Below are 21,171 nucleotides of genomic sequence, written 5' to 3' on the forward strand. Positions count from 1 at the left end.
ATACCTCAAAAAGATAATAGGCAATGAAAAGATGTATGGTATGTCTCATCAGATAGTAAATTTCTATCAACTCATTACTCAAATAGTGTAAACTAAAATATGGATTTAGGGACTTCCCTGGCGCAGTGGTTAAGACTGCACTCCCAATGCAGGGGGCCGGTGTTCGATCCCTGGTCGGGGAACTAGATCCCACACGCATGCTGCAACTAAGACTCGGCGCAACCAAATAAAAATAAATAAATAGATAGATAGATAAATATTAGAAAAATAATAAAATATGGATTGAAAAAAACAACCCCAAATACCCACAATAGGTTACACCTAAAGAAATAAGAAAAGCTGAGAGTACGTCCTGTCTTTGAGAGTAAGACTCTGTTAACATTGTGAATAAGACCCAATGTAATTATATTCTTAATCTGAGAGTAGTAGTTTGTTGGTTGGATTCAATAACTTAAAAAAAATTGATGAACATTTTTAATTATAAAAGCTAATTCTGCCAGCTACTTATAGTCATAGAAGTGAATCAACTAACTCAACGCAATCATTTTAGCATTTTAAAAAATCATGTGTTAATCCAATCTGACGTGATAGCTGAAAGACCTCAGAATATAGTTCCACTGTGTAAGAAACATTTAAAATATACTTTTCAAAAGGATGTAATCGTTTTTCCCCCTTAAAAAAAACCCTAAGATATTATATCTGGCTGAAAACAACAAAAATAACTTTAAACCAAGCAACAAATATTCAGGCATTTTCCTGCTGTGAACTGAAATACAGTGACTATGAAAAATTGAAAAGAATTGGTTTTCTAAGTGAAATTACGAACACTGAACCAAAATACTTTTTTTTTTGCCAGACCAATTTTGTAATCTGATTATTTTATGTAATACAGACTATACCAAACATACTTTTGAATAACTTATACTTAGATGACATGCTGTTATACACAATAAAACTAACAGTAATAGACAGTTGTTAATAAGTTAACAGCAAAGATATAAGGTATCTACCATAAACAAGCAAAGAGAGTTATTCTCTAAATGTTAGTGCAGAACTTAAGAAACCCTAACCAATCACTTAGAGCACTATTTAAAACAACCTCTCAGCTTCTTCTGCATTAAATTAATTGCCCTTTTTCATATGTTACTTTTTAATTTTAAGTAACTAGAGAACTCAAAGAAGTCCTCACACATAAATAGAAACTAACAACTTTGGAGATATTCTATGGATGTTATATTGGAGATAATACCTAACAGCACCAACAGATTAAAAGATGGACTTTATAAATGACATCCAAATACATGTTATTCACATAAAACAATTATATTTTATATTCACAACACACACATAAAATGTTATATAAACGAACACTAACTTTTCTCCGTTGCCCCAGGCAAACAAGGTCCCATCCTTACTAAAGGTACAGGTTTTGCAATTTTTCCCAGATTCTCTGAAAATAACAAGAAAAAAAGCTTAAATTAATAAGCATTAATACTTTTTAAAAAATCTGATTAAAAATCCACAATCTTACCACAAATTTAATGACTAAGAACTTACATAAATTTTAGAAAATAATTCCAAAATGCTTCAGTCTACCAAAAATACTTTCTCGCTTAAAATGCAGTGCCAACTACCAATGTAAAGCTGGAAATTGATTTTATACCAACAAACCAATGTTAAGCAAGAAATAGAGCCCTTTTGGGTAAATAACTAGTTGGTGCGAAAACCCAAAAATGTAGGTGTATGTGGAAGCTACCAGCTGTCAGCCCTTATCTTGAGAGAGCTGAAGGATTTCAACACGGAGGTTTTTTTTTTTTTTTTTTTTTTTTTTTTTTTTTTTTTTTTTTTTTTTTTTTTTGTGGTATGCGGGCCTTTCACTGCTGTGGCCTCTCCCGTTGCGGAGCACAGGCTCCGGACGCGCAGGCCCAGCGGCCATGGCTCACGGGCTTAGTTGCTCCGCGGCATGTGGGATCTTCCCGGACCAGGGCACGAACCCGTGACCCCTGCATCGGCAGGCGGATTCTCAACCACTGCGCCACCAGGGAAGCCCTACACGGAGGTTTTGTGAAGAATTTCCCAAACTACCTGCATAACAAAACAATGGTGGATAAAATATCCTCAAGTGGACAAGAAGTGACCCTGGATTTCAAGGACAAAGACCTTCCATCAATTTCTCATGTGCAGAGACAGAAAGTATAACAACGATAAGAGGATCTTCACCTTAAAAAAATATGGATGCAGGATTCTGTACAAAAACTAACCTGTGGAACTTGAACTTCTTGGCAACCTTCTATCAAACGATCGAAACTTTAAATACTGTATCTCTCAACTGGAGATGGCTACTCTGAGTACACCTCCCAGTGATAATGAAGACCCAAACAGGGCTTCCCTGGTGGCGCAGTGGTTGGGAGTCCGCCTGCGGATGCAGGGGACACGGGTTCGTGCCCGGGTCTGGGAGGATCCCACATGCCGTTGGAGCGGCTGGGCCCGTGAGCCATGGCCGCTGAGCCTGCGCGTCCGGAGCCTGTGCTCTGCAAAGGGAGAGGCCACCGCAGTGAGAGGCCCGCATACCACCAAAAAAAAAAAAAAAAAAAGACCCAAACAGAGACGTGTGCGTGTGTGTACAGTAGATGTCCATATGTGTAGTCACAACATTAGATGAGAACTTTGTGGCTAACAAATATTTGAATTGTCAAGTAATGACACACAGAGAACTGACCAGTACACCCCTTCTAAACTGGACAATGTCTTTGTTTCTGTTGTTGTTTTAAATAAATTTACTTATTTTATTTATTTTTTAATTTTGGCTGTGTTGGGTCTTCGTTGATGTGTGCAGGCTTTCTCTAGTTGCCGCGAGTAGGGGCTATTCTCGGTTGTGGTGCGCGGGCTTCTCATGGCGGTGGCTTCTCTTACTGCGGAGCACGGGCTCTAGGCACACAGGTTTCAGTAGTTGCGGCTCGTGGGCTCTAGAGCGCAGCCTCAGTAGTTGTGGTGCACGGGCTTAGTTGCTCCACGGCACGTGGGATCTTCCTGGACCAGGGCTCGAACCCGTGTCCCCTGCACTGGCAGGTGGATTCTTAACCACTGCGCCACCAGGGAAGCCCTGGACACTATCGTTGCATTAATTCATCTGAAGATGACATTTGTGTTTCTGCAATCATACAATAATGGTAGCTTATCCTCAGTGTGTAGTTACTAAAACATTTTTTTTCTCACTCCCTTACATAAATAGCTATGACCAAGATGTCCTCCATTCTATATTGTGCAACTCATTTCTGAACCTTAAGGCAGAACTTTACAATTATTCTTTTTAAATCCTATCCAACTTTTGGTCTATTATTCCAGTCTACTGATATCTACTTATATCTTCATTTTCCCTTTTAAAAGCATTAGTCATTCCTCACAGATTTAAGTAAAATATAAATTATAAAACATCATTCTAAGCTATCATCTAAATTAATTATGAGAATACTGGATGACCTTTGAACAAGCTCCTGTGGCTCACAAGTAGTCCTTCCCTCAAACTAAATCAACTCATTAGTCAGTCAGCTGACTTCACAGCTCTTAACCAATGACAACTCTGTCACTAACATCATTCAACCAAAAGACTTTCTCATTTCTCAGATACTTTGCTAAAATCATGTTTACATTTCTATTCTGATGTGTCTGGAAATTCTACTCAGAAAGGAAATGAGATAAACTTGAAACAATTTATTCTTAGCAAGCTCTTTTCTTTTTTTTTCCTTCTCCCACTGCGGAGCACAGGCTCCGTATGCGCAGGCCCAGCCGCTCCGCGGCACGTGGGATCCTCCCGGACCGGGCCACGAACCCGTGTCCCCTGCATCGGCAGGCGGACTCTCAACCACTACGCCACCAGGGAAGCCCCCAGACTTCAATTCTTTTCTTAATTTTGGCAATTGGAAAATGTTGTCTATTTCCTTCTGGAACAATCTTTTAAATGAAAAATTTCAAATATACACAAAAATAGAGAAAAAGTATGATAACCCCCCTACACACTTATCACCAAGCTTAAATAATTATTAACTCATGGTCAATTTTCTTTAATCTACTCCCTACTTTCATATTTAATGCCAGAATATTTTAAAGCAAAACCAGATGTCATATCGTTTTACTCTATACTTCAGTATGCATCTCTAACTGATGAGGGCATTTTTAAAAAACAGAACCACATGGGCTTCCCTGGTGGCGCAGTGGTTGAGAGTCCGCCTGCCGACGCAGGGGATACGGGTTCGTGCCCCGGTCCGGGAGGATCCCACATGCCGCGGAGCGGCTGGGCCCGTGAGCCGTGGCCGCTGCGCCTGCGCGTCCGGAGCCTGTGCTCCGCAACAGGAGAGGCCACAGCAGTCAGAGGCCCGCCTAGCACACACACACACAAAAAAGAGAACCACCACCATGCCACTTCAACTCATGAATTTAACAATAATTCCTTACTCTCATTTAATACCCAGTATTTGGACATCCGGTTTTTTAAAAGCTCCCCAAGTCATTCTAATGTGCAGCCAAATTTAAGGACCATTCATCTAAAAGCTTGATTAGAAGCAGGTTTTTAAAAATCTTCATAGAAGGTAAGTACCGCATAGTTCCTACTGCAACTTACCAGGAGCCACATAATGTCTCCTTGTTCTGCTCTCGGTGATGCTGAGATTGTACTGGACTCATTATGCGCCTCCTCAGACTCACCTAATCCTTCCTGCTCCCAGGCACCAGCTATTCAACGAAGAGCCCTGGCCACCTCATCTCCTAACACCACTGGTTGTCTCAGACTCCCCAAGAATGAAGGCCACATTTCAGCACGGCCTCCATTATGCCTCCTGCAGTAGCAGGAAGAGAAGCACTGGCACTCAGATTCAACCCGAACAGACCAAAAGAAGATTCTGGCCGCAGACCAATTCTGCAGGCATCCTCTTTAAAATAGATTGTTCTAAGGCACAGTGGTTCTATGCAACCTCTCTGGAGAAATTCTGCATGACCAAGCAACTTGGATGGATTTTGTGAATCTGTGGTCAGCTCAGTGCACCTCACTCTATATTTGCTTTCACTTCTTCCTTGTCTCATTTCCCTTTCCCCCTCAATCCTGCTGCCTTGGAATGGTACACCCCAATGAAGTGCAGAACAAAAGCTTTAACACAGACTCTTATTTTCTAAAGTGGTGCTTTTCAAATATTAATGTGCATACAAATCACTGAGGAGCTGGTTAAAATACAGATTTTGACTCAGTAAGCTGAGTAGGGCCTGAGATGTTCAGATGTTTGATTTTTGCACTGGCTCAAGGTGATGCCAGTGTGGCTGACCTTGGGCCCATATTTCCTGTAACATGGTTCTAGAGAAGTGAGTCTAATTAAAAAAATGGTCAATAGAGTCAGATGATGCCAGCCTGATTATAAAGTTCCCTATCAACAGTTCACCTAACAGCATCTTTTAATGATCATTTGCTTAGATCACTCGTTCTCGAAGTGTGGTCCCTAGACTTGCAGTGTCAGCATTACCTAGGAACTTGTTAAAAATTCTAATTCTTGGGCCCCTGCCCCAGACCTAATGAATAAGAAAATCTGAAGAGGGAACAGTATCCTGCGTTTTAACAAGCTCTTCAGATGATTGTGATGCATGCAAAAGTTTGAGGACCACTGATGCATGACTTCTTTAGGATAACGAAATGTGATTATCTAATCCCATCATTCTTTTTAGATTTATTACTGTTCTTTAAAGAAGTCTTCCTCATCAACAATTTGGTTACTGAAAAATAGTTTGTACAGGAAAGGCAACATAAATGCTTAATTTTTTCTTTATCAATTTTCAAAGTAATGAACAAGGATCCCATCAATTTCTAATGCTGACCAGTAAGATCTGGAGGGAGGAGGAATTTTTTAGAGACTACTTATATACTTAACATGTCTTAATTCTTAGAGTCATTATTCTTCTTAATGCTCAAATTGTCCCATCTGAGGTTGGTATAAACCCCTTCAGGTTGACTCCTGTGACAGTTTAGCAAAACCCCATTAGCCTTTTAAACTTCCTCGCTTTCCAGCCCAGGATATGTATGGCTCGACTCATACCACTTTTTGTCCTATACCTGAAGTTGACCACTCCTCCAAGGAACTGGTTCCTTTTAGTGAAGAATGGCATTTAGAGATCATAATCTGTGAGGTACTTACTGCTACCAGGTTATCACTGGCTCTAGACCTTTAGAGTGGACAGAACTGGGAAATACAAATGTTTTTATGAAAAGAAATCATGGATTCATATTGATACATGCAAGTCTATCTCCCCACTTCACTCCTATGCTGAAACTCTGGTTCCTAATGACATTAACATAATTATTTATTTGTCTTACCCTACAATAGATTTAAAAGGACAACATCAATTTTCTATGAATAACAAAACTATTGAATGCATTTAAGAATATTGCACATCACTATATGGTTTATGTCATCAACTTAATACAAAGCTAGGTTCACTTGTTTCCGTTTTCCATTTCAATTTTTTTAAAAATTTAAAACAATTACTTGGTCCAAAGTCAAAACTATATATACCAAAGTTCATTTACAGACATGTCCCCTGGATCTTGCAATTCTCTCTCCTCCTATAGATAATCACTTTTGTTAGTTTTTGGTTTACCTTTCCATTATTTCTTTTTGGGAAAAATATCTCTCTATTTATCTAGCTATATGTTTATATGTATATATTTTTTGTATATTTTTTCATTTCTTATACCTTTCTCATTCTATAATTTATCGAAGATTATAGGCAGTGGTTTGGCTATCACATTTGGCTATCACATTCTTCTAAGCTACAGGCATGAACTGAATTACACTATTGTCTACACCTTTTCTTTTAAACATGCTTAAGCTATTATTTTCAAATCTAAAGATCATTTTTCTTGATAGAGAATATGCATTCTTTCATTCTTTCCATCTTTTGTTAATATTATATAATATGTCCCAAGAAACTAGCTTATCTGTTCTTTTTCTTTTCTGTTCAGAATATAACAACAAAAATACTTTAGAATGCGTTGTATAGTTCTCTATACCATTACTCTACAGAATGAACCATACCTTGGAAGCACGGTGCTGTCTGTAAAATGCGGCGGCCCGTTCACCATGTATAGTCCTTCTGAGCCTCGGACTGAGGAATAAACAGGGAAAGAACCACCATTACTTTGCTAATAAATACTCAATTATCACAAATGTTTTTTAAAAAAAGCTTTCAGTCAAAATACTCATGAAATCATTAAACATTTCATAGAACTATCAAACATCAGCATTAAAAGGGCACATTTTCTTCCTCTTTTGCATAAAATCATATAACCTCTGAGAAATAAACAGGTAATGCAATGGACTGAATGTGTCTCCACAAAAATCCTCACGTTGAAACCCTAATTCCAATGTGATGGGATTGGAAGGTGGAACCTTTTGGGGGGTTATTAGATCACAAAGGTGGGGTCCTCATGAATGGGATTAGTACCTTTACAAGAAAAACACAGAGGATACAATAAGTTGGCAGTCAATGAACAAGAGGGTCCTCACCAGACCCTGACCATGCTGGCACCCTGGTCTCAGACTTCCAGCCTCTAGAACTGTAAGAAATAAATTTCTGTTGTTTATAAGCTACCCAGTATGTGGTACTTTGTTATAGCAGCCCGAACTGACTAAGACAGGTAATATCCCTCTTACTTCTTTTCCTATAGAGCATATTCATTTAGTCTCTAAGGAGACTATTTCAATAAATCCACTTTTATCTATCTTACAAGAAATCTATGCATTTGCATTGAGATACAGCATTCATACTTATATTCCTTCATTCAAATGGAAAAAAGTGATCTTAGCATTATGTTTTCACATTATTTTCTAATCTCATGTTCAAAATGTATGGATGTTGGAAACAGAATTAGAAGCTGAGTCTAAGTTAAATCTTCTTTGTATCAGCTTACTCTCTCAAGTAACTTTAATAATTAAAAACTCAAAATTGTAACTGTCACCAGTGAAAGGCAGTTGTACTATAGTAGAAAGGACATGAACTCAAAGGTAGGCCTCAGTTCCTATCTGACTGTGGAACCTTAGATACATCCCCACCTCTGAATCTGTGCCCCAATCAGCAAAATATAAACTTTAAAATACTGTGGGCTTTATGTAAGATAATAACATAAAAGTATAGTATAAATTCATCCAAAGTTCTTAAAAAATATGACATTATTAATATATTAACAAATTCTCAAGCTAAGAGAACAAGCAGGATGAGATACATTCATTTACTAAGCTCCCAACGATAGTAATAGTCTAAAAAAATTAAGTGGGAACAAAGTTCAAGATTAAATAAGCAGAAACATCTACAGAACTAAATTATACTTTTTAAAAATGGCTGAATTAGAAGTTTCTAAAGCTGAACCAAATAAAATGATTCATTCATTCAGCAAATGCTTACTGGAGAAAAAAGAAACTACCGCCAAAGCCTTATGTTGAGTACCGCAGATACAACAGGGAGGGCAATCAGCCTTGTCCCTGACCTCACTAATCAGATAATGAGTCAAATATACGGAAATCTGTAACTGCATTGAGTGCTACAAAGGAAAGATACAAGAGGCTACTAGAGTGAATAATATGGAGTTCTAATCTGAAAATGGAAGGTTAGGGAAAGCATCCTTGAGTAAGTGATTTGTGTGCTCAGATCTGAAAGATGAATAGCAGTTAACAAGCAAGGAGAACAGTAACAGTTGCAGAAACTCCGTGACAAGAGAGATGACAGTGTCACAGGAATGGAAAGGAAGCCTGCGTGGCTGGAAGGAGGTGGATCTGGAGAAGAAAACAGGGCTCAGACCAAGCAGGATCCTGTGGCTTAAGTTAGGCAACGTTGGACTGCAGCCTAAGAATGTTGGGAAACTTCAAAAAAGTTTTAGGCAGATTTTTAAAACCAGACTTGCAATTTGAGAAGCTCAACTTGGTAAGTGTAGACAGTGAACCAGAAGGCAGTAAGATGTGAAGAAACTACTCAAGATGGTCTGCAGTAGTCCCACAGGAGAGATAATAGAAACTTTGGGAATTCCCTGGTGGTCCAGTGGTTAGGACTCCAAGCTTCCACTGCCAGGGGCCCGGGATCCATCCCTGGTGGAGGGAACTAAGATCCTGCAAGCCGAGCAGCACAGCCACAAAAAAACCAAAACAATACAAAACTTGGACTAGGGTAGGGCAGTGGAAATGGAAAGTGGAGAATAAGTGTTCAGTATTCAGGAGAGAAAACTGACAGGACTTGGTGATGAGTAACTATTTTATCAGCTAGAACTCCTGCTAGCAGCAACAGTATGAGAACTGAAGAAAGGAAAACGTTTTACTGAAGTCCATGGCTACAATTTCACTTGCCTCTTTTTCTGTCAGCTATTCACGAATCTCCCACTCTTCAGCAGCAAAGTTTGTAGCTAGGAGCCACTCTTGGCTCCAACTCTGATCCCTATTTCCTTTCCCTTCTCAAGGGACAGTTCTCATAACATCAATTTTCTACCTGTAAATTAACTAGCTCAACCTTCAGATATTGAAAGTAATATAATCTACCTTCCCAAAGTAAATAATTTAAAGTTAGACTGAGGGAATTCCCTGGTGGTCCAGTGGGTAAGACTCCACACTCCCAATGCAAGGGGCCCGGGTTCAATCCCTGGTCAGGGAACTAGATCCTGCATGCGTGCCGCATCTGAGTTCGCAGGCCACAACAAAGATCCCGCGTGACGCAACTAAGACCTGGCGCAGCCAAAATGAATGAATGAATAAATAAATAAATATTTTTTTTTGTTTTTAAGTTAGAATGAAAGTAAAAGAACCACTGACAGGGCTTCCCTGGTGGCACAGTGTTTGAGAGTCAGCCTGCCATGCAGAGGACACGGGTTCGTGCCCTGGTCCGGGAAGATCCCACGTGCCGCGGAGCGGCTGGGCCCGTGAGCCATGGCCGCTGGGCCTGCGCGTCCGGAGCCTGTGCTCCGCAACGGGAGAGGCCACAACAGTGAGAGGCCCGTGTACCACAAAAAAAAAAAAAAAACCACTGACAAACAAGATAAAAATCTATGTACTCATGGAGCTTCCATTCTAGCGGAAATGATGAAAAATAAGGGAGCAAACACGTAATTGAATAATGAGTTTCTGGTCAGATATATCCACAAGTATACAACTGGATACCATGTTTCCTCATATACTAAACTGAGTCACCAAACTGCTGTGGGTAGTTTGCCCTTGAACAGAATGGAGTCTAGCAAAGTGCTCTACATACATCAAAATCTAAACTCCTCTCACTACTGCCTACAAGGCTCTATGCCTGGCCCCTGCACAGCTCCATGTGCTAGGCATTAGGGATCTTAAAAAATGAGTCCATCACTACACGCAAAATGATGATTTCAAAAGGAGCTCAGTCTACTGCTACACCTTGAATGAAACACTGATGATATCTATTTTAAAAATCTCTAATACATTTAGTAAACATTTTGTGCCAGGAAATGTTTTCCTAGAAGACTTGAAAACTATGAAGTTTAATTCTTTAGCATCAGAAATTCTCAACTGCTTCTTGGCGCTCTGGCTAAAATCAAGTATTGCATCAAAATTCTCTTACTACGCAGGCAAAGCTGTGCTGTTTCTTGTCACCAAATCAATCGTCTGCTGCAATATAATGTATGATACATTATGATTTAGAAAACAATAAGCCATTCTTTTCTTAATATGACAGTTAAGGTTTTAATAAACATTTATTTGAGGGATTAATAAAAAAATGAATTTCCCAAACTAGGGGGTTTGTAGTTGTCAGATTACACGTTATCGCTAGGTTGCATAAAATTCTGTCAGCCTAACGAGGTCCCTCCCACAAGCTGCGGTGACAATTTAACTCATTAATCCCTCTTTCAAAATTCTCATACTTACCTAGGAAAACAAAACGCTACATTATCAGTGTATACCCAATGAAGCCGCAATACTTTTAAAATGTGCCATATGTAATCAAACCATGCTCTATTGCCTTAACACATGCCTGAAGTGACTGGCAAAAAAGAAGAAAAGCTTTCCCTAGCTCATCTCAGCTTGTGTTCTCATGACACTTGTACCTAGTGACCTTGGTCCTCTGTATTTGTTGACTTTGCTGTTATTACCGACCACAATGTTTACTTGGTGGAAATTCAAAGTTTTTGTACGTTATATTAAAGTGGCAGCTGTACCTCAGAACCTATGAAGGTAGCCTGGCCACAGCAGTGGGAGCTTTCAGGATATTCAGGGCAACCAGTACGGGTACAAGGTTTTCCTTTTCCAAAATTTCTATTTCATACTTACATCCCAAACTAAGACATGTAGAAGATCCCAAAAGAGTTGCTAAGACTGAATGTTTACGTACCCCTACCCCAAATTCATAGGTTGAAACTTAATCCCTAATGGTATTTGGAATGGCTTTGGGGAGGTAATTAGATCATGAAGGAAGAACCCTTATGAATGGGATTAGTGCCCTCATGAAAGAGGCCCCAAAGAGGTCCCTTGTCTCTTCCACCATGTGGGGACACAGTGCAGAATGGCTGTCTAGGAGCCAGGAAGCAGGTGATCACCAGACACTGAACCTGCCAGTGCCCTGATCTTGCATTTGCCAGCCTCCGGAACTGTAAGAAATAAATTTCTGTTATTTACCACCCAGTCTATGATATTTTTGTTACAGGAGCCAGAATGGACTAAGACAGGAGTGGGGCAGCAAAACTCCCACTTAACTTAATAACGCAGATTATTAACCCAAAATCTCAGAAGGCAACACCGACAGAAAAGTCAGTGTGAAAAGTGCCATGTCTTTCTTGCTCAAGTAGCATTCAGTCTCATGTGGTTTCAATTACTGGTTTTAGTATGTTTCTGGAGAAGCAAAACCTTCAGTCAAATTAATCAACTGCTTTTCAACATGCATATGTTCATATTCTAAATAAAGAACACCTGGAAAACAAAAATTAAAAGGTCCCATACATAGTCTATGAGTCCATTTATATAACACTCTTGTTTTTTAAGGAAAATACATTTGTATTTTGCATAGAGATGGAGAAAAAAAGGCAAACTGTTGTTGTTTGAAATTTAGAAGTACATTTCAATTGTTCCTTCAATAATAATCAAGAGAATTTCACTAGGTGGTCTCAATAATTTTGTATTGTATTAAGGTGGCTATTCAATATTTATCACAAATGATTATGTTCGGCCATGCTATAAAAACTTACTAAAAAAAAATGGTTGGCTTTTCACCAGGATATATAACACTCATGAAATGACAAAATTATCATGATACAGAACAAATCAATGGTTGCCAACAGTTAGAGCTGGAAGGAAGGTCCAATGATAAACGGGTAACATCTTTGTGGTGATAGAGCGGTTCTATATTCTGATAGTGGTGGCTACGTGAATCTACCCGTGATAAAATATAGATATGCACAAACTAGTAAAATCCAAATAAGGAGAGCAGTTTAGTAAATACGACTGTACCAGTGTCAATTTCCTGGTTTGACTAATATTCTATATTATCATTGGGGAAAGCTAGGTGAAGGATATGCAGGAACTTTCTTTACTCTCTCTGCAACTTCTTTCAAGTCTTAATTTATATCAAAATAAAAAGGCTTTTTAAAAGCCCATCCCTTTCTGGTAATACTCTGTTCACAATACGGCAAGAAATAAAACCAATCAAAAGTCTGTCAACATTTCTCAAGAACTGATTTGCCTGGGAATACAGGACAGAGGTGTTAAATTAAAATTAAAAATCGAATAGACCAAGATTTTTGTACTAAGATAAAAACATATTCTGCAAGTCAAAAGTAAATATCAAAGCTACTTCATACACTGATGATACTGTTGGTTCCCATTAAATTAGACAACCTTTGTACATGATGCTTTACAATAGATATGTCTGTTATATGTGAACTAATTATCAATTAAATTCATCATAAAAGTCATAGTGAGTCATTATAGTTTTGTTCATACATGTAAACCACTATTTAAAACAAATATTTTCTTTCACACTTCCCTACATAGAAGCATAACTATGAGAAAGACATTTTGGAACCACTAAGATACTATACTGGATTTATTAGTTTGAGCAACTTCTTATACAAACTTGAATACATGGATATACAAAGTTTAAAAGAAGAAACACAGGGCTTCCCTGGTGGCGCAGTGGTTGAGAGTCCGCCTGCCGATGCGGGGGGCACGGGTTCGTGCCCTGGTCCGGGGGGATCCCACATGCCGCGGAGCGGCTGGGCCCGTGGGCCATGGCCGCTGGGCCTGTGCGTCCGGGGCCTGTGCTCCGCAGCGGGAGGGGCCGCAGCGGTGAGAGGCCCGCGTACCGCAAAAAAAAAAAAAAAAAAAAAAAGAAGAAACACAAAATCAGGTTCATAACAGAACATAAACTGCATTATAAGTTAATAAAAGCAAAAATAAATATGGACTCAAACTCTTTTCAATAACGGAAACAATTTTTTTCTACATATGAATTTCTAATGAGGAAATCATTTTAATTAGAAGCAACTAAATGTAAAACGGTGAGTAAAATGTGGGGATAGCTTAACATAGTGTACTGACACGATATGATTCCTTATTTTTAGTGATTTTCCCCTTTAATCAAAAAGGATCAGCAATATGTTCTATTGGAAAGAAAAATCTGGAATGCTAACAGTTCTTTTCATTAAAGCAACAAATAAATGCCAGAGTTTCACACAGAATAACTGTTTAAAAACAACAATTACATTAAATACTGTACTTACATAGTATCTTTTTAAAACTTACTAGCCTTTCTAGGCACTCACATACCCTTTATTGCTCTAGGCCTGAGTTAACATGAGAAAACTACTGGACTTCAACAAACAAGGGTCCTATGCCAGGGATATGGTGATCATTATAGCATGATACTTTTTCCAATGCTTACATCCACTGAAGTATATATCAATTTAAGAAAAATGACTCAGTCTTGATTATCTCAATGGCTTCAACTAGGCAAGCTGACTGGACAATATGGGCTTCATGTAAGGGCTACTGTTGTTTTATATGCCTAGCCTCCAGGTCCCCCTTTTAGGAGACTTTAATTTTCCTTTGGGAAATATCCAGGGGTGAGAATATAATTTGGTCCTGGTGATGTGATTAAAAGCTGACTGATTCAAAGATGAGCAGGAGCCCAGCCAAAGACAGCCAGCCTTGAGACTGGCACAGATGTGCACTTGCCTCTGGGGCTGTTGAGCTGGTTGACTGTAAACCTGGAGCTCCCGATTGGAACATCAGCCTGACAATAAGTTTAATCGGAAAGAAAGCAAGAGCTGACGGAGGAAGAAAAACAGATTTTTGGAGTCATGTGAATACCTGGATGTAACAGTAGAAGGTTTAAGGTTACATGAGCCTTTTTTTAAAAAAAAAATCCCCTTTGGGGGGCTTCTCTGGTGGTGCGGTGGTTAAGAATCCACTTGCCAATGCAGGGGACACGGATTCAAAGCCCTGGTCCGGGAAGATCCCACATGCCACGGAGCAACTAAGCCCGTGAGCCACAACTTCTGAGCCTGCACTCTAGAGCCTACAAACCACAACTACTGAGCCTGCACGCAACAACTACTGAAGCCCACGCGCCTAGAGACCGGGATCCGCAACAACAGAAGCCACTGCAATGAGAAGTCCGCGCACCGCAACGAAGTAAGCCCCGCTCACACAACTAGAGAAAGCCCACGCGCAGCAACAAAGACCCAACGCAGCCCAAAATAAATAAGCTAATTTTTTAAAAAATCCCCATTTTACCCGCTTTAGCTTTTTGTCATTTCCAATTAAAAGTCATAACTAATAAAATTTACTGGATAATCTTCAAATTATTCACAACTCCAAAGTCCCATAAGTCTATATTTTAAAAAAGGTTTTGGAAGTAAAAGCATCTATTATTGACTGAAATACCTTATACTAAGAATGTTTAAAAGATTAATCAGTGTGTTCTACTGAAAGAAAAATGGGCCGAGTTGAATGATTGAATATAATCCTGACTCTGCCAATTTGCAACGTGAATTTCTCTGAGCTGCTATAAATAAGAGAATATTTGGAGTACATGGACTAGATAACTCTTACGAAGTCCTTGATCTTAAGCACTGTAAGAAAACTGTCACTCTTGGTTAATCTGACTGCAAATAAAGTGGTTACTGTTGATGAATTTATTCTTCCATTAAACACTTAGTGTCTATCGTTTACCAGGCATTGTACTTGGTACTGAGAAGACAGGGATGAGTAAGGCTCTGCCCCTGCCATTAAGGAATTCACAGTCTAGCAGTGGAGAAAAGCATCTAAACAACTAGATAATTATCCTATGTGATAAGTGGGAAAAATAAAAATAAAAACCTCAAGTATATATGAGGTACCAAAATAGGCTGGGGAAAGACTATCTGGGAAGAGTAAGGAAAGACTTCACAAAGTAATGATGTCTAAAAATGAAATTTAAAAGATAAAAAGACATCAGCCAAATCAAGAGGAAGAGGGTAGTGTGAGACTGAGGAAATAGGTTGTTCAAGGGTTTTATGAGCAGTTCAGTATTGATGGAGAACAGAATAGGATAGCATGGCAAGGAGTAAAATGCATGACAAGAGCTATTCAAGGATTATAAAGGGGTCCATATGCTATGCTAAACAGGATGGAATTTACCCTGTAAGCAGTCACTGTAAGGATTTTAAAAGGGAAAAAAAAATGATCAGATTTTAAAATGTCAGTTTTTAAATTAAAGTTCAAAAAAAGCATTTAGTATTCCAAAATTATAAGTAACATACAAGCTACCTTTATGAAGCTACAGAAATACATTCATTTAGTTACTTTTTAAGCAGTATCTGCCAGGCATGTTATCTAACAAATTAGTCAGTTTTTGATAAATATGTGGTGAATGAACTGTGGGAGCCAGATTGAATATGAATGGGCAGGGTGCTTAATAACAAAGATCTCAAAATGTAGAATGGTGAAAAGTGCAAAACCTTTTTAAGGTTCCTTCCAAGTCTCAGGGGGAAATAAGCCCTTTCCTCAAAAGTAGACAACCTTTCTCTCAATGGCTACTTTTTCCTTAATATGTTATTAAGTTATTGGTAACTTACGGCCTTCTCTTCCCTCCCAACTCCCCTCTCCTTGCTTGATGCTCATATATGAGACTCCAGCCATTACTCTAATCCAGAGTCATCGCCGACATTGTCTAAGACTAAGTTTATTATCTTCTCCAACATTATAAACTCTGCCTCAGCTTCGAAACCTCCGGAATCCTGTAATGTTCTAACGTTGCTACTTTATCTTTATAATGTTCATTATATGCTACCACCCCAGACCACACTCTCATCCCCTTAAAACCTACACTACCGCAGCTCCACTCGCCCTACTCAGTCCTACAAATTTCATTAAAGCAAGGAGTGCAGGAATTTGGTATCACTTAAATCCAGGTGTATTTAATGTGCGTGGTTATTCTAGTAGACCGAGTCATACGTTTACGTTTTTTTCTTATTACAGAGCTAAATGACTTCACCCTGTCAACAGGGCCTGTCACCAAGTAAGCGTTAGTGTAACACCAGTATTGCAGACCCAGAGTAACAAATCCCCCTAGCGCTCTTCGTTTTTATGCCCCTTCCTCTATTCCTACAGAACTTGAAGTGTCAGGAAAGAATGATGGACGAGCAAAAGGGAGGGGGAATGCTGGAGCCCCGAGGCTAGAGCCTAACTTCCGACTGCCACGCTACACCAAGAAATCCAAAAGGCCCTCCGGCTCTCCTGCAATCCACAAGAAAAGGCGGATCAGACTCCAAGGCTTCTCGGGTGGTACCCAAGATTAGAGACACAGAAATTATTGCTCTAAAGAAATAATCCCTTGCTCGTTCAGAGCTCACCTGTAAGGAGCGGCGTGGACGGCGCCATCTTGTCCCGGAAAAAGAAACTCATATGCTTGGGTCAGAGTTCACGAGAGCCGAACCCGGCCCCAACACGTCTCCTCCGGCGTGAGACGGCAAACTGGTGTTTCCGGGGCCGCCAGCCTCGGGGCCAGTTCACTTCCGGTCGGAGAGAGACGTGAAAAAGGAGCCCGAACGCGCACGCGCAGCTCTGGGGCAACACTTTACGGAGCGTGGAGGGGCGGGGCTAAGGCTGGAGTGCCGGCCTTCGCCCTCCCTCCCCCTCTTCCTCAGCAGGCGGAGCGTGCACTTCCGCGGGGCGGAGCCGGCCCAATGCTGACGTTGGCAGCCGTACCCGAAGTAGTTCGAGGCGACGGGTTGCATCGTCCCGTTGTTGCGTCGTGTAGGGTTGCGTTCCCTTTCTCTCTCACTGCACGCTCCCGGCGGAGGCCACAGCGGCGACGCGAGAATATCCCGGCGGCCTGCTCTCCTTCTCCCGCGCGCCCGTCTCTCTCGGCCGGACGGTCCGGCGTCGTCAGTCAGCCGGCGGCCCGCGCCCAGCTAAGGGCTCAGCCCCCGCGCCCGCCGCGCCCAGGCCCAGTGGCCGGAGCTAGCGCCCCACCTGAAAGCCTCCTCGCTCCAGCGGCGCGGGCACCGGGAGCGGAGCGTCGGTTGCAGCGGCCCGAGGAGAAGCGAGCGAGCGAGGCCCAGGGGTGGCCGGGGCAGGTGGTTGCGCCGCGAAGATGGTCGCCAAGCAGCGGATCCGTATGGCCAACGAGAAGCACAGCAAGAACATCACCCAGCGCGGCAACGTCGCCAAGACCTCGGTAAGGGAAGCGCGGCCGCCACTCTCGGTTCCGCAGCCGGGTATGAGGCCCGAGCCCCGGGGCTGCGCCGAGCTCTCTTCCCCAGACCCGGGCGACTCAAGGGCCCGAGGCCGCGCGGGCCGGACGCTAAGTTGGGAGCTCAGGGAGGTGGGTGCCGGAGCCGGGCGGCTCGGGAACGCAGGGGAGACCAGTGAGGTGCAGGGACCCGGCGACCTGGCCCGGGGTGCAGGGTGAGAGCTCGGGGTCAGAGTGGTTTTTTTGCATTGGAGACCGTGGATTTTCCTTTTTGCAGAGAAATGCTCCCGAAGAGAAGGCGTCTGTAGGACCCTGGTTATTGGCTCTCTTCATTTTTGTTGTTTGTGGTTCTGGTAAGTGTTTGGGGGGCGAACATCGGGTAGGGTGTTGGATGACGGGTTGGGGGTGACGTGGTGATCCGTCAGTGGTGAATCCTGCCCGCATAGTTCTCAATCCACCTGCCGGGAGCTCCGCATAATTCTGTTTTATCTGAACCCAATTACTTGTCCCACATATGCACAGAGGGTGGTGCTCTAGAAACTTCTCCCCGCTTGATTTGAGCTCACAGGAGAGCAGAAAAGGAGGTCGGATCCTTAGTAATGATCGAGTTGACAAATATTAGACCAAAACAAAAAACAAAAACATCTCCCAGAATGAGAATTTAGAATATTTTGCAACCTTTGCTAAAGAGAAGCTTATGAACATCATGTACATGCGGATGTTCGAACTTAATTTAACATGTTCCAAAATCTAATGTCTTTATGTCAAAATTGGATATATTTTATAAAGTAAAGCTAGTGCAAAGAACTGACTCATTGCAGAGGAACTTGTACCTGATTGGCAATTTAACGTGCTAGACAAATGTTTTTAGTTTAATAGAAGAAATGTTTGACATATGGTAGGAAAAAATAGTTATCAGGGCAGACCACTGTTAGAGTAGTAGACTCTTGCCCATGGAGATGGATTACAGAATGTCTTTTTTCTCTTCATCTTAATATGCAGGCTGTTAATATGGAAATACTTGTTTTTGTTTTACACGTTCTTATATTTTAAAGTTACTGAGGTTTCTCTTAAACATTTCACTTTGCTTGTCTCCTAAACATACCAATTGGAAGCTTTCCTGATAAATGGGCAAGAGCCAAGCAATTTATGTAACCTAAAGATTATTGAATTTCAGCCTTGTGAGAATGAGGAAATGTGCATATGTTACAGGCCAAGTACACCTAATGTTTAGGGTTAAACCAAAATAATTGTATGCTAGAAAAACCTTTTTGCTTTGGTGCTTTAATTTCTTTCTAAAAATCACTGCTTATTTGGTAACTCTCTAGACATTTTGGCGTAAAATTCAAGGAAGCTGAGGCATAAAAAAAATTGTATTATTAAGGTAGGTATGTGTTCATATTACTATGAAGTTACATAGTATTTGCAAGTAATTGTAAGGGAATTCTTGAAGTACCTTAATGTCTGTCAGTTGCCAGGCCTGTTTTATTCCAAGCATGTTTTAATACTTGCTCTTTCTCTTTACAGCAATTTTCCAGATTATTCAAAGTATCAGGATGGGCATGTGAAGTGACTGACCTTAAGATGTTTCCATTCTCCTGTGAATTTTAACTTGAACTCCTTCCTGATGTTTGATACCCTGGTTAAAAACAATTCAGTAAAGCATCCTGCCTCAGAATGACTTTTCATATCATCCTTCATGTGTCATTCCAAGGTTTCTTCACAAGTCATTCCAAGTTTTCTAGTCCATACCACAGTGCCTTGCAAAAGCACCACATGAATAAAGCAATAAAATTTGTTAAGTTACAGTAGTGGACCCTACTTATTTAGTCAGTAAAGAGTAAGGTTTTGTTTTTTTTTTAATGTGGCTATTAGAACAGTATACAATATAGGTAATTAGATTGAATCTGTGTAGACAGGGTCTAGATTTTGTTAGCCCTAATGTGTAAATGCAATTAGCTTAATTTAAAATTTGGAATCCTACGGTTTTTATATAGCTAGGCACTTTATTACTATTTCTTGAATTGAAAGCACACTCCCATAGAGGGTCATGTAACCGTCCTGTAATAAGGTGCTTATAAATGGGACAATTACACAGCCTAGTTTTCCCGAAATCTTTAGCACCTAAAAATTTTAAAAAGCTTCTAAATGCCTAATATAAAGGGAGATGCTTATAGCCACAACCTCTATTTTAACAATATTATTTCTATTACACTACCTTGGATTTTGCATGAGTGAATACACTCACGTAAGAGGCCATAAGAAAACAATGCGGTTGAGCATTTTATAACTGAGTCACTTCAGTTTCACTAAAAGCAGCCATGGTGGAGTAAAGTCAGGGACGGTTTCTTATATCACCATTGATTTCACCAGAATTACTTTAATATATCAAAAGGGGTCTATTATGCTCACAACATTGTAGGGAAAAATAGTACTAAAAATGGATGCCTCATCAGGACATACTGTTGAGTCCAGTGTGCCGTAAGACAGCATGTTAATAGCACTTTTAATACCAAAAAGGCACATCAACTGCAAATTAATTTGGAAATGCTTTTTCTTGATTTATGATTAAAATTCTGTTAGGGTACTAGATACATCAAACTAAAGTGTCATGTGAAATTAAATGGATTTACTGATAAGGATCAGTCTTTAGTCTTCCCTTTGTTGTATGATTTTATAGGTTATGATTGATCAAACTTTCTTTTTACTAATGGTAAGGGTGAGTGATAAGGCAGGTTTTGAGTTTTCTGGTACTGTTGAAAAGATTTCAAGTATTGGCTTTTTAAATTCTTAGCCAAAATGATGAAAAATGCCTGAGAGGTGTCTATGTGTTAATGAATTGGAAAGCTGCATGTTTGCTGTGTTAATTGCCTCAGGATACCTCTTGAAAATAAGCTGTTTTAAGAGGAACAGAAGGGATATCTACCTAGTCTATATACAGTGTGAACCTCAGAGCTTCTGATACCCCTAAGTTTGAGGAGAATGAAGGAGAGGAGTGGTTAAGGACGTTTAGGAACTTGACTAGAATAGGAGAGGAATCCGCTGACCTTGGGCCAGCAGGTTTTTACCTGCATTGTTACCTGCCTTTCTCACCCAGGAAATCAACCCCTGTACTTGTTTCCCTCTTGGAAACAAGTGTCTTAGTTTACTAATTCTATTTTGTTGTAACTTAAAAAATGAAAGTTATTGTTCTAAATTCATAGCAGGTGCCTTATTCTTTGCTTTGAGTCAAACTATTCCATATCAGAATTTCCCTTGGTTTCCTATAGATAACTCGCTTTTAAGACATTGAGGGTTTTTTGGTTTTTTTTAATGTACAATGTCTGTTAATTTGACTGTTAAATTGCCATAGTGAGCAATCATTTTACATATGTAAAGTTGCATTCCCTTTGTATATCGTGTCATTACCAATTGGGTGCATTTTTTAAGGATGGATTATGCATGTTTGGGTCAATGAAAGCT

The 21,171-nt window shown here is 40.3% G+C and overlaps 2 protein-coding genes across 2 annotated transcripts in view; one reads left to right on the top strand and one right to left on the bottom strand.

Annotated features, from left to right (window-relative positions):
* Nucleotides 1-17,688, bottom strand: part of EIF2A (eukaryotic translation initiation factor 2A) — a 39,309-nt gene extending 21,621 nt beyond the window's left edge. The window contains exons 1-3 of the mRNA XM_059064200.2: nucleotides 16,868-17,688; nucleotides 7,074-7,143; nucleotides 1,376-1,450 (exon numbers count right to left, since the gene is read on the bottom strand). Coding sequence (XP_058920183.1) covers nucleotides 1,376-1,450; nucleotides 7,074-7,143; nucleotides 16,868-16,919 — 197 coding nt within the window. The 5' untranslated portion in view covers nucleotides 16,920-17,688. The remainder of the gene's footprint in view (nucleotides 1-1,375; nucleotides 1,451-7,073; nucleotides 7,144-16,867) is intronic.
* SERP1 (stress associated endoplasmic reticulum protein 1) lies at nucleotides 17,151-20,909 on the top strand. The gene is made up of 3 exons (XM_059064239.2): nucleotides 17,151-17,694; nucleotides 17,987-18,062; nucleotides 19,237-20,909. Exons 1-3 carry the CDS (start codon nucleotides 17,611-17,613, stop codon nucleotides 19,275-19,277), a joined length of 201 nt encoding a protein of 66 aa, XP_058920222.1. The 5' UTR covers nucleotides 17,151-17,610; the 3' UTR covers nucleotides 19,278-20,909.
* The last annotated feature ends 262 nt before the right edge of the window (nucleotides 20,910-21,171 follow it).

This window comes from Kogia breviceps, chromosome 5 (assembly GCF_026419965.1).
Source record: "Kogia breviceps isolate mKogBre1 chromosome 5, mKogBre1 haplotype 1, whole genome shotgun sequence".
NCBI classification, from domain to species: Eukaryota; Metazoa; Chordata; class Mammalia; order Artiodactyla; family Physeteridae; genus Kogia; species Kogia breviceps.